A 13,841-nucleotide genomic window follows, 5' to 3' on the forward strand; every position below is an offset into this window, starting at 1 on the left:
TGCATTTATTTTGTTATGTTGAAATTACCCATGCTGTATGAAACCTTAAATTTTGTTTTCTTCAGAATACAAAAGAAGATACTTACTTGTTTATTTGTTTTTAAACAGGGCGCTTTTGGTGCTCTTCAGAAGATATGTGAAGATTCTGCTGAAATTTTAGATAGTGATGTGTTGGACCGGCCACTCAATATCATGATACCTAAATTCTTGCAGTTCTTCAAGCACAGTAGTCCAAAAATACGGTAGGTTTATGAGTTATACTTACAGTTACCTGTTACAATTTTACTTACATTAACAGCAAGGCTGCTATTTTGTGCATCTGTTTAAAACCTGCTTAGCTTTTCAAAATGATCCTATAGAGACCCACAGAGATTCCATGTATCTGTAAGTTTCATGTTTGTCTTCATTATACAAGAATCTCACCTCTTTATGAAATCAATCAATGATCCTGAAAATCAAATAGCTTCCTTAAGTTTTTTGCATATTATTACAAAAAATTCAGTGCTGTGCTTAGAACTGTAATATTCTGATTAGAAATAACAATTTTGTATTCCTTTTATAATGGCTTCAGAAACGGAAGAGTGAAAATTCTTTTGCTGGCAAAAGTTTCTGAGTTGTGACAGAAGGAAAAATTTTGCATTTAACTAAACTTCCAGCTGGAATTAAATGGATTCATCATCCCTTCACTGTTAAACTGTATTAATCTCTCCAAAATAATAGTATAGAAGAAAAATTCCAGAATTAAATTGTTATTGCTAGTATTCATTGCAAAGAACAAAGCTTTTACCCTTAATTGAGCCAACAAGAGTGCCCCTGCCACAAAGGTTAATGGTATCTTGGGCTTGAGTATTGCTGGCTGGTTTAAAGGAGGTGATCCTTCCCTTCATCTTCCAGGTGAGATCACACCTGAAGTACTGTGTCCAGTTCTGGACTGTTCAGTGGGAGAGAGGCATGGATATACTGGACAGACTCCAGCAAAGGGCTGCATCAGGAAAGGCCAAGAGAGCTGGGACTTGTCAACATACGTAAAAACTTGGAGAGAGGAAAAAAATGCCCAGGCTCTTTCCAGACAGAAACAGAGGCAGTGGCCACAAACAGAAACTCAGAATGTTCCTTCTGAATATCAGAAAACAGCTTTTTTAGTGGGAGGATGACCAATCACTGGCACAGCTTACCCAGAGAGGTGATGGAGTCTCTATCCTTGGAGATACTCAGTAGCCAGCTGAATGTGGTCCTGGGCAGCTGGCTGTAGGTGGCCCTGCTTTAGCACAGGCATTGACCAGATGACTTTCAGAGATGCTTTCTAACTTTAACCGTTCTGTGCTTCTTTGTGATTCTGTGAAATGTGTTTTCTTTGAAAATTTTATTTGACAGCTTTAAGGTGGCATTTCTTTATTGGCGAGAGTAGTAGACAGAGAAGACTAAGACTAATGATGCTATTCTAATACAGTTTAGAAAGTTATTAATAAAAAATGCTCACTAAGAAAATTATGAAGCAAAGTGCAAACTTGGTCTTGTGAAAAGACAAACTTAATAATTCTCTGGAGTTGAGAGAGAGGCAGAAAAGCAGGCTTTTTTCCTTACCACACTGTGCAGTCTTTCACTTCTTTCTGTGCTGCTGTGTTCATGGCTTTGATACTTAAACCAGTTTCAAGTTTGAAGCAGGCTACCTGCCTGCACATAGCCTAGTTTCAGTACATAGTGCTGAGTTATGACAAAGTGTAGTTGTGCATTACTTTACCAAAAGACAACTTTTGAACAGTATTTTATGACACAGTCTTCCAAGAAATGTCTAAACAGAATAGAAGTTTGAAGGTACAGTAGTTAAAATACTGTAATGAATATTAAAAGGATTCTCCAAGTAGTTTTTCCTTGTACCTCTGCCTTTAGAATGATTTTTGTGTCTGAGAATGAGAAGGACTTGTAAATAATGGCTTTGTGTGAAATGGAATAGAACAGTGCTTCATTTCGTAGAATGTTTATTCAAAAGTGTTTTATTAAGTATCCAACCACAAGTATGTTTTTGTTCTAAGCTACATCTATACTGTGAACACATTCTGGTTCTCAGTGAATTCTAAACATATTGCAAAGATGGTTGCATACTTCACAATGAAGAAGGTCAGGCTAAAATATTGACATGTTGACTTGTATGGAATTATTACTATCTGAGAAGAACAGAGTCATAATATGCTCAAAAAGAACATGCATGCTATTCAGAACAAATATGCCAGCTGTAGTCATCTTAGCCTCTTTACTGAATACTTTATTTTCAAATATTAGGTATATCAGAGTATAAGGCAGTACTTAAAATGTTGTTTAGTAATTTTGCTTGGTAATGCTACAAATGCATATATTTGTTCTCTCTTGCCTATGAAGATATTTGAGTTGTGATTTTGATGCCTGAATGCACTTTAATTTTTTTTTAACTCATTAAAAATAGATATTTGATCTGTTTTTGTTGTAGGTCTCATGCAGTGGCATGCGTCAATCAATTTATCATCAGCAGAACTCAAGCTCTTATGTTGCACATAGATTCGTTTATTGAGGTGGGTGTGTATTCTTGTTCGGAGTTTAAGTCAAATTATGTATCTGATTTATCAAGATAAATAACCCCTAAACTCCCCATTTCTCACTGCCCATTCTTAGCCTCAGCCCCCATGGATTGAAGTTCACTTTGTATGCTTGTGCTCAGAGCTAACCACTCTGTAAGCAAAAGAAGTAGGTGTATTTCAAAAGTTGTTTCCTTTTCCTAAGTAGGGAAAGCTCTTACCGAGTAAAGGTACAAAAGTAATGGCAGCAGTCTGTCTCTTACCTGTCCTGAGAAGTGTATGGCAGTGGACCTGCCTGTCTGCCTGTTTGAATACTGTTACTGAACTTTGATGAGAGGTTCTGAGTTGTGTAGAGTATTTGATTTGCTTCTCTTACATACTGGCACAGTTTATGTTTAGGAGGAAAATCTAACCCAGAAATACTGTTCTTGTGCCAAGTGTAATTGCTCTTGTTAATACACAGTGTCATATTTATGTATAAAATATACACTGAGAGACTACAGAGTTAATTTGCTTACCTATATGTCTTTAAAAAATAAAAGAGTATTCTGAGGTATGCATTGGGCAAGTACAGAAGTACATCTCCTTTAGTCAGCCAGTAATGTCAGTTCTAATACAAGTTGAACTTGATGAATTGAGGTTTTTCAGCTGTTACTGCTTTCCAACAGAATCTTTTTGCACTGGCTGGTGATGAGGAGCCTGAAGTACGCAAAAATGTTTGCCGTGCTCTGGTAATGTTGTTGGAAGTTCGGATGGATCGCCTGCTTCCTCATATGATTAGTATAGTTGAGGTGAGTCTTACTTCTTAGAAGTTGTGCAGATTCCCCTGTTTGATACTGCAGAAATAATAAATAAAAAGCATTCCTCAGAACAGGTATGTTGCTTTTGCACTTGCTGGCTCTTTGTTTCCCTTCAAGACTGAGATTGCAAAATATTATTCTTATCTAATTGACTTGACATTATGTTTGACCAGCAGTGCATATTGCAGTTGCTTATTCATTAAATCAATTATCTGAAAACGGCTGGGATCACAGCCAGGCATTGCTTGACCTTAAGTGTGAAGATCATGTTAAAAGTCTAGCACTAGTGCTGAAACTGCTCGAGTTTACACAAATTGAAGCTGTCACTTTTTCGGTTGTGTTGACCATAACCAGGGTAAAGCATGTTATTTTACATTGCTGCCGTGCTTTGAGCTACTAATGTAAAAGTTCTAACATGAATGTTCTATTTTATACAAGTAATGTATTTTTATATTGTGTAGTACATGCTTCAAAGGACCCAAGACCAAGATGAAAATGTGGCTTTGGAGGCATGTGAATTTTGGCTGACTTTGGCTGAACAGCCAATATGTAAAGAGGTATTATGTCGGCATCTTACTAAGTAAGTATCAAGAGTTACTTAGTAGTACTTAATTACTTCCTATTAATCAAGAAGGAATAAGTATCAACTCATATTTATTCTGAGACAGTCCTCTCAAAATTTCAGTTGACTTGTTTATGGATACTCTTAGAGAGAGTGTGTATGGCTTGCAGTATGCTTAGAAGAAGTCCATAACTAGTTCTTGTGCATAGTAAAATTGAAAAGACTGCTGAGGGTTTCAGACCCAGTGAACTGCAGAAACAATTTAACTGTGTCGCTGTAGTACTTACCTCGAATTTAACAAGCTGTTACACTTCACATGAATGCAAAGATATGGTAAAGTGCATTTAGGTGAACAGCTCCACATGACATTACCCATAATATCTCATATACCATGAACATGTCATCTTAACTACTGCTTATGTAGGCATCTCTGTACAATGCTTCAGTGTGTGTAGTCATGCAAAGGGTTCTTCATTTTAAAAAAAGCATAAAACAGAATGATACGACTTGGATTTTGAAATCAATTTTCTATCAATTACTGTTAAAAGTTAAACTTGAAGAAAGCCTGTACAACTTGTTCCTTCATACTTCTGTAGCCTGATAGTACTTTAAGTTTCAAAACCTACTTCTTCAAAGTTTCTAAAAGTTTTTGAATGCCTCAAGAAAGAGATAGATCTTTGGTTGAATGGGAGTAAATATCCATCTGTGTAATGTTGATATCTTTTTGTCCGCAACAGTGCTTGCAACTTCCTCCAGACTAATTTGAAATATTTTACAATAGGAAATTAGTTTTTCAGTGTGGCCAGGAAATTAATACTCTTTCTTTTCATATATGCATTGAAGATTTTTTTAAATAAGAGTTCTTTCAAGATTTTGAGTGGAAGAACAGAGTGACAGAAGAGACATCATTCTCAGCAAAAATAGGCATTGCAGATGTGAAGTAACTAAAAAAAGAGGGCAAAATTTTGGTTTTCCTAACCAGTTAAAAAGTGGATTAAAACATATACTGTTGCAGAGAAAGTCTAGGAGTTAAAACCAGGAGAATAAGTGTTATGAAAAATTATTTTTAAGTTTCAAAGTGGTCTGATTTAATTCCTTTCGTAGTTCAAAAAGCAAAAGAATGATAGTACAAGTTCCCAACACACCAGATAGTTAATAACTACTAGTATTAAATCTCTTTTGGCCTACATGAACCTTGACACTGCAACAGCATCATACTCATTTTTTAAGAAAAGCTTTTAGATTTCTAGACAAAGAAATTAATAACAGTCACATCATGTTTTCCCCATGTTCTTTCAATATCATGAGTGTTTAAGAGACCTTATTTGTTGGTGAGTCTGTTTGACTAGGGAACTAGATAAGCTTGTCACTACTTGATAATCATAAAATTTTGTATGTTAAAAGTGGGACAAGATCTTCTTAAAACTTACTCGTATGGTTTCTAACATCTGTTCCATTTTATGCCTGTAGGCTTTCTCATAAAATGTATGCTTCACAAAGTACGCTGCAGAAATGCCAGTGAATTGGTGATAATGTTTATACTTACTATATTTAGAACGTAGTGGGGCATTGCAGTTTGTGAATATTAGAGCAAGCTTGATACCTTCAAAAACAATGCTTACCTGCAGAATCTAACAAGATTAAGTCTGTCACTGTTGCTGCATCATCCATGATTATTATTAGTTTCATTTGGCTTATATATTCTTACGCATTTTTTTTGTTGTGAACATGTTTTAATGGGAAGTATTTGACTTTTTTAACTATACATCTTACAGTTGGAGCCCCATAACCATAACCTGTTTAATAAGTAATTAATTATTGGATTGGTTATATATTTAATGGATTAGTCAAGATTTCTGCAATATTGAAGGCTTGTCTTACTGAGGGGATCATGAGGTGATAGGAGACCTTAATGTAGTTAGGCCTCCATCTTTAACGAGGTAGAGCCTTCATCAACAAGTAAATAAAGTGACAAATACTATTGGCAAGAGTCAACTTACCATGCATATCATGCGAGTTTGAATTCTTAGTGGAAACCCTTAGATGTAATTTCTGAAAGGTGCTTCCAAATAAGTTCATCAGTTGTGGCATTATGCTACTTCTATTTAAAAGTTTGTTATTGGAAATAACACTTTTTTCTCATTAGAAAGTATTGATGGATCTTATGACATGGAACTTGGTTTAGGTAATAGCTATTTTTATCAGGCTAAATTATTTCTGTTTTGAGTTGGGAGGTGAGGGTTACAAAATTATGGCCAAAATTACCACTGGTATAACTAAAAATTGGTTTGCTTTTTTATGTGTTATTCTAATGTGTATAAATATTTCTTTGTAGGCTGATACCTGTGCTGGTAAATGGTATGAAATATTCAGAGATTGATATTATTCTGTTGAAGGTGAGCATCAGTTTCTTTTACTCTGTTGGAATAGTTGGTTAAGTTCTGATCTGTAAATCAGAATGGCTCAGATCAGAATAGGCAGACCTAGCCTGCCATCTCTACCGTGGAGAATTAGCTTTCTGGGGCAAGGTATGCTGTCCCAAATACTTTATGCAACTGATGCTTATGTTGGTTGGAAAATAATCTGTGGCTCTCCTGCTTTGCCCCTGTCCCCTCCCACACAATTTAGGCAAAGCTGGGATACTATTACCATGAACAACTCATAGAAAGCAGCATTAAAATAATCTTCAGAATGAATTCTAATGCCTTCTAGGTTGAACTTCTAATGCCTTCTAGGTTTTTCCATCACTACATATGTCTGTGTATCAAAATTTCTCAATCTTTTCTTTCTATTTCATTCCCATTGAGTAATTTCTTAACAAGAAGGTTACTTCAGGGTGAGCATATCTCTCTTCCTTGTATCTTCCTATTGCATTTCTGGTAAATGCAGCAGTAGAACACAGAAACAGTGGCATTTTTTTAGTTGAGCAGCTCAGGTGGGATATGAATCTTTTATACATTTAAAAAATCTTGAACTAAAACTGCACTGTTAACTTCCTTAAGCAATACAGCTGGACTAGTTTATCTAATAAAACAATTTGGTGACAGGGGGATGTTGAAGAAGATGAAGCTATTCCAGATAGTGAGCAGGATATAAGGCCTCGTTTTCATCGTTCGAAGACGGTGGCTCAGCAACATGAAGAAGATGGTATTGAAGATGATGACGATGATGATGATGAACTTGATGATGATGATACTATTTCTGACTGGAATTTAAGTAGGTCAAAGTAATGCGTGAAATGCTTTGAACTACAGCTGCCTGCATAATACAGGAACCACAGTAAAAAGAAAAGATTGTATATAAGGAACACCAAGATTTTGTTTTTGACAACAAAAATAACTATCTGCTGACGTAGTTGGTGGATATGATGGAGGGGGGAAGGCTTTGAGATGACATTTTGATGTTGTAACTCTATTGGCAAAAGCTATCCATCTGTAAGCTTATTTTGAATATGGCAGATCAAGATGAAAATATTTATTAGATACAATTCAGTGGAGCTGTGAGACTTAAAATTTTAATTCTATGAAGTAATGCAAATGCTGTATCATGTTTAAATTCAGTTTTGAAAGGGGTAAACTTTGCTTTTTGAAGCAAGCTTAGTAATAATTTCTTTAATTTCAGTCTTCCCTCTAAAACTGGGTTGTGTTTGGTTCAGATTGGTTTTTTTATTCCCATGTGAACGTTCTACTACCTCTGGCCATTACAGATATTTCTTTTCTCAGTGAAGAATTTGCTTCTTGTACAGTACTTTAGTTGTGAAGGTAGGAGATGGCTCAGGGGAAACCAGAGTTTGGATGGCCTATTCTGGGTGTCATAGGATCTTTAGGCTAATAGGCTATGTTATAAGGAAAGAAAACACCACACACTATTTTTTAAGTTCAGTGTCAGAAAATAGTGAATTTCTGAAAAATCTGATTTGAATTTGTTTTGCAAACAAACTCATTGCGGAATAATGGCCATAGCCACATAGGGTCTTTTTCCCAAGGCAATAGTTTCCACAACAGGTGAATGTAACTTCAGGCTTGCAGTTAAGCAATTTTGAGACATATCTGAAGAGGTTTTTTTGTTGAAAATACGAGTGCAAATACTCTTGTTTTTGTATCGTTGCATCGTGGAAAAAAGTGTAGCTTTATATTCTTAATACTCTTTTTGTCACTGCTCTGTGTAGAGATTGCAGAATTAAATACGCATTTTCTGAGAAAGAGGTCAAATTACATAAGGTGCCCTGTGATCCATAGTTTTGATTAAAATGGTGGGAAAGCTGAAGTTGTTCAGGAATGGTGACCTAAGAGAGAAAGAGCAGAACAATTCAGAAGTCTATACAATAATATATCTTACCTGGATTTCAGAAAACTTGTATTATCTGAAAATCAGAATTTTGTGCCCTATTTTGTATTCAGTGTTCTACATTTGACTTCCAGTTTGAACAGAGAGGAAGCACCAGCATAGCCTGACAATTAGCAGCATTGCTTACTGATGAGACCAGTGCAATTCCTTATGACAGATTAAGAAGGAACTGATATCATAATAAAAATGTCTTTCTAAGAGCTGTGGCTTTGTACAGGAGCACAGTGTAACCCTCTGTAGTGTAATGGAGTACAAGTATGTTCCCTCCTAGTGCACTGAGAATCTGCTGGCAGATCAGAGTTAAAAATTGTATTTTATTGCCTAACTATGAGTGTTGATTTAATAAGCAGAGATTAACACTGTTAATTCCCTTCAGGGAAGTGTTCTGCTGCTGCTCTAGATGTCCTAGCTAATGTATTTCGTGATGAACTTCTGCCGCACATCTTGCCCCTGTTGAAGGAATTGCTCTTCCACCCCGAGTGGGTAGTTAAAGAATCTGGTATCCTTGTTCTTGGTGCAATTGCTGAAGGTAAGGTAACAGTTCATATCAGGTTGCTGGTTTTTAAATTGGTTCTAAAGTATCTTGGATGAACTTACTAATGCAAACAAGTATATGTCCTTAGCTGGTTTGCTTTTGAAACCAGCGATTAATCTCTTCATCTACTGATCAGTGACTGCAATTAGTTTATTTTTCGTTTTCAAATTTATGCATATTTTGGAGGCTAAACAGGTTATGTAATTGCTTTTATTTCTCCTTTTCGAAACTTCACAGTATAGAGGTGTTGATGTCTCTCAAAATACTACCTTGATTTCATAGAATATAAATGTTTAATAAATTTTAGCCTTAGATTTTAAGTGCTTTCAGAAATGGAGAAGACCATTCCTGTGATTTCAGTACACCAAGATAGATGCCTTTTGTAGGTGGTCCTCCAATTAAAATAGGCTAACTTCCATTCTTTTTTACTTACTCACAGTCTTGGTTGGCTTTTTGCCTGAAGTTCCAGTATCTTTGTCCCTTTTGCAAGCTGAAGAACTGGATTTGGGCTCATGCCTGGATTATCTTTTTTTTTTCCCTTACTGTGTAATGAACATGTTTTTTTTTACTGTTACTAGAAAAGTTTTAGTTGGTTCTGATTTGAAGTCCAGCAAGATGGAAGTTAGTACTTCTGGCAAATCTCAGTGTCTTACTGCCCTTGCTGGCTTGAAGGGTACAGCTTTTATTTGTGGTCAATACTTGTATGATTTTAGGAAAAAAAAAGAAATTTTAATATCTTAAGGACTCCTTTTTCATGTGATGATTTGTTGTCAAGACCATCTTTTTCTGCTTGGTATTTTCTTGCTGACTCTGAGTAGACTGAAAAAGGAACTCCAAACTTCAGAAGATTTATTTGGATGTACTTGCTATACTGCATTCAATAAAGCAGAATTTCTGGAGACTGGGGAAGTACTGAAGTAGAAATGTAATTGAAAATAATGCCATTTTAATAGAAGATTTAATTATTATATAATAATTATTATACGGTATTATAATACTTTTATATGTAAGGTGTTTTTTTTAGAACTTTATATAAATTAGGTAGACTTGCTTTGTTAAAATACTTGTTAAATTATTTATAAAATTTTAAACTTTGCATGTTGTGATCCTGTGTGATAGAGAATGAAAATACTTCACTTATAGGAAACAGAAAACAGTGGAATATTTCATTAATTTTGGTACTGCAATTTCATTCCAGGCTGCATGCAGGGTATGATTCCATATCTTCCAGAGCTAATCCCTCACCTTATTCAGTGCCTCTCTGACAAAAAGGCTCTTGTGCGCTCCATTACATGCTGGACTCTTAGTCGCTATGCACACTGGGTAGTTAGTCAACCCCCAGACACATACTTGAAGCCATTAATGACTGAGTTGCTAAAGCGTATCTTGGATAGCAACAAGAGAGTACAAGAAGCTGCCTGCAGGTGAGTCAAAGCTTAAGCAAACATCACTATCTATGACACTGCTTTTTTTTTCCCATAGGAAGCTATTTTCATACCCTTACCAGTGAATGTGTGACTCCATTTCTAGCTTTTAATGTATTCTTTCTCTTAAATTGGAGTAGATGCAATTTTCTCCCAAATTATAATAGCATTTTAAGAGTTAACATCTATTTCTCTTATGCACTTTGTTTTCAGAGTATGTAAAACACCAGCCTAAATAATGTATTGTACTAAATTAGCTGTTTGCAACACTTATTTTCAATATATGCTGTTTCATTGACCAGGAATTTGGAATTTTTAAAAAATTAACACAGTCAGAACTGATTACAATGGAAATCTGTATTTTAGATTACTGAAACAGTTTATACTTCTCTCAGTATTACCAAAACATTTTGGTTATGATTATTTCAAGGGATATTATCTTTCTCTTGAAACGAGATGTTGGCAGGTAAGATTCCATTCTTCCCCTTGTCTACTTTAAAAAAAAAATCATTGCTTAATTAGTGGACACAACATTAATGGAATGGGAATGTGTACACCCCCTTGTACATCAAAAAAATCTATATATTAGTTTTTGTCAGACTGAAGTCTACACAGCAAGATTTCAATGTTTCTACAAGGAGCAGTTATGTATGTTTCTGAACACCTGAAACGTAGTAGTGGTAATAATAATAATAATAACAGCCACCCCAAATATCAGTAGTGCCCAAGGAGAGTGATGAGTTCAGGGTTCTTGGGCTAAGCTTAGCTCAAAAGGAATATATATCCTTATATGAGTTTGGGTAGCTTTAATGTCTTTCTATTTATTCTATTAAAAAAAAAAACAAAACAGACCCAAATGCAAAGCTCAAAAGACCAAACAAAACAAAGAAGCAACCAAAAACATCCCCAAAGGAAAATCTTCCACTTCTCTTCAAGCCTTCCTTTTCCAAAATATGGGTGAAAGTCTGCATTTAGTTGAATACAGCTGTGTTGTGGTATAGTTGAATAATCTCACCTAGTGCTTGTGTTGGATGTGCAATGGGCCGTGGAAACCTGTAAATCTAGAATGGAAATATTAAAAATTACAGTACACCTTATTTTTTTTGGTTTAATATTAAGTCTAATATCAGACTTAGAGCATGTTTTGGGATACTTTCTTTAGAGCAGGGATTCATTAGCATTACTGTTGCAACTAAAAATAAACTGGGAAACTTCACTGTAAGGAAAATGTAGATTTGTTACAAGTCAAAATATATTTACTAGCTTTTTAAATTGTTAGGAAATACAATGACCCTTCTTGGACAACAACAAATAGCTTCATCCCAACACTGAATATTTGCATACATTGTTTATGTCTACCACATTGTAGATTGGTCACAGGATATTGTATGGTTTTGTTCATAACTTCTGTATGGTAGCAGATGTCTAACAACTGCTCCTTTAGTTGGTGATAGACAGAATGATATTTTACTTAAATACATTTTCCTGCTCTAGTTTTATGCCTTTCTGAAAGCATATTTCATAATAAAATAAATGGTTAAATAAATAAAGTAAGAATGCTAGTCATTTGGAGTTCACAGTTCTCTTGTGTTAAAAAAACTGCATTTCTGTATTTGGTAGCACACAGTGGATTGTTCACCTCATGCAGTGATGCATGCATTTTAGTGCAGAGACAAGCTAATAATAATCTTGTTGACAAAGCTAGACCAGTAAATCATCAAGAGCTCCATAATTTTTTCCTTTCCTTAATGTTTCTCTGAAGCCGTGTCTCTGGTGTAGGGGAACTTCTTTGGTTTTGTTTCATTTTGGATGGGTTTTCTTAATGCTGCCATTGGAACACTGGATAGACAAACTGAAAAGTTTCCATGATACCATGATGTGTGCTTTGACCAAGAGCAGCTAAGACTGTTTCATCCTCTGTATCTGCTTTTAGTTTTCCATATCTTTCTATATTTTCTTCTATGTAGTGAACAGCTAAGAGGTGTGATGTTTGTATTGTACTGACACAGCAGCACCAAAATCTCTAGGTGCAACTACTGTATACTGTATATATTAAAAATAGTGGTCCATTTTTAACTTAAATAATCAGCTTTTGTTGTAGTTCCTTCTATTTTAATTAGTATATTGTAACTTTTCTGCTTGTGCTTTATTTTTCTAGTGGGGGCTTCTGTGTATCCCTAATGAGTTTTATGGCAATATTTTAGAATTTTGTTCTTGACAATATGAGAGCTGGGTCCTTATGGTTGATTCTTTGTTCAGTCAAAAAAGATCAAAGTTATTTAATTATTACCTTTCTGGAAGCATATCTTACATTAATTTGAGGACTTAAATACAGCTCTACCTTTAAATAGAAATAGGTTAAATAGGGCATTTTGGGATTGTCTTGTTTCACTGTTTCCAAGTTACTAACTTGTTTTATTGTCCTTCAGTGCCTTTGCTACTCTAGAAGAGGAGGCTTGTACAGAGCTTGTTCCTTATCTTGCGTATATACTTGACACTTTGGTCTTCGCATTTAGTAAATACCAGCATAAAAACCTGCTCATTCTTTATGATGCTATAGGAACCCTAGCAGATTCTGTAGGACATCATCTAAATAAACCAGTGAGTATACCTTATGTTCTGTAGAAGGAGTTACCATATTTGAAAAGCTTTTTCAGTGTTTGTTGTAGTGTGCTTTACATGTTATAAACTAGAAATGCTGATATTTCTGTGTACCTTTTGTTAGTGCTACATGCTTGCAGATAAAATACATAATTTTCCCACTACACAAATATTTGCCATGTTGTAAACAAGCAGACGTGTGTGGTGTGTTTTGAAATGTGCTGTTCATCATGGTTTTTTTCCTTTGTTTGTTTCCATGGTTTCCAAACCTTTCCATGGTTTGTTTCCTTTCCTTTCCTTTCCTTTCCTTTCCTTTCCTTTCCTTTCCTTTCCTTTCCTTCAAGTTCTTTAGCTCAGAGGAGATACCAGTTAGATACTCCATTGGACAAAGCGCAGATAACACACAGGCAAATGTGGTGGGATTTTTTTCAGAGTACGTGGTATTAATTAGAAGATGTAGATGCCGTATGTTTGCATCTTATGATGCTTATTGAAACTTCTTGTGTTTCTCTATAGCACTTCAAAGGACACAGATTCCCTAGAGAATAAACATTTTTAGTTGTTTCTATTGTATTTTACTTGCCATCTGGACCCCAAAACATCAATGGACCTGTCTGTCTTTCTGTCTCTCTGACCCTGGCCACCTTTTACAGTACCAGGAGGAAGCTAAATGGCAGCTCCTGATAGGGGTGGGACTTTCTTTAGTCAGTTAGAATTTTGTACATTTGGATGTAGCAAAATCTATTGGCTCTTCAGATACCTTCTGTGAGCAACAGCACTCTAGAGGTGCCTTGCTTTATATACTTGTGGTTGTGGCTGTGCAGTGGCAAGGAAGCCAGCTTCCTGTGGAAGGGCTAGGTGCCTCCTTTTGGAGGGGCAGGAAGTTACTTTCTTCCCGGATGGCTAGTTTGAGGAACAAGTTTCAGAACTTGTGGTCATGGAGATACAGTTGTGGCATCAGGGCAGTCAAAGATGGTTGAGAAAAGCAGGTGGCAGATGTAGAGCCACAGTATAAATATAAAA

The 13,841-nt window shown here is 35.6% G+C and overlaps 1 protein-coding gene across 2 annotated transcripts in view; it reads left to right on the plus strand.

The window, feature by feature from the left end:
* Positions 1-13,841, plus strand: part of TNPO1 (transportin 1) — a 54,280-nt gene that overhangs the window by 24,619 nt on the left and 15,820 nt on the right. For both annotated transcript variants that reach the window (XM_062512991.1, XM_062512990.1), the window contains 9 exons: positions 109-242; positions 2,465-2,546; positions 3,218-3,340; positions 3,811-3,929; positions 6,247-6,307; positions 6,959-7,127; positions 8,635-8,787; positions 9,992-10,217; positions 12,647-12,818. In XM_062512991.1, the coding sequence (XP_062368975.1) occupies positions 109-242; positions 2,465-2,546; positions 3,218-3,340; positions 3,811-3,929; positions 6,247-6,307; positions 6,959-7,127; positions 8,635-8,787; positions 9,992-10,217; positions 12,647-12,818 (1,239 nt within the window). The remainder of the gene's footprint in view (positions 1-108; positions 243-2,464; positions 2,547-3,217; positions 3,341-3,810; positions 3,930-6,246; positions 6,308-6,958; positions 7,128-8,634; positions 8,788-9,991; positions 10,218-12,646; positions 12,819-13,841) is intronic.

The sequence above is a fragment of the Cinclus cinclus genome, chromosome Z, assembly GCF_963662255.1.
Source record: "Cinclus cinclus chromosome Z, bCinCin1.1, whole genome shotgun sequence".
Lineage (NCBI taxonomy): Eukaryota > Metazoa > Chordata > Aves > Passeriformes > Cinclidae > Cinclus > Cinclus cinclus.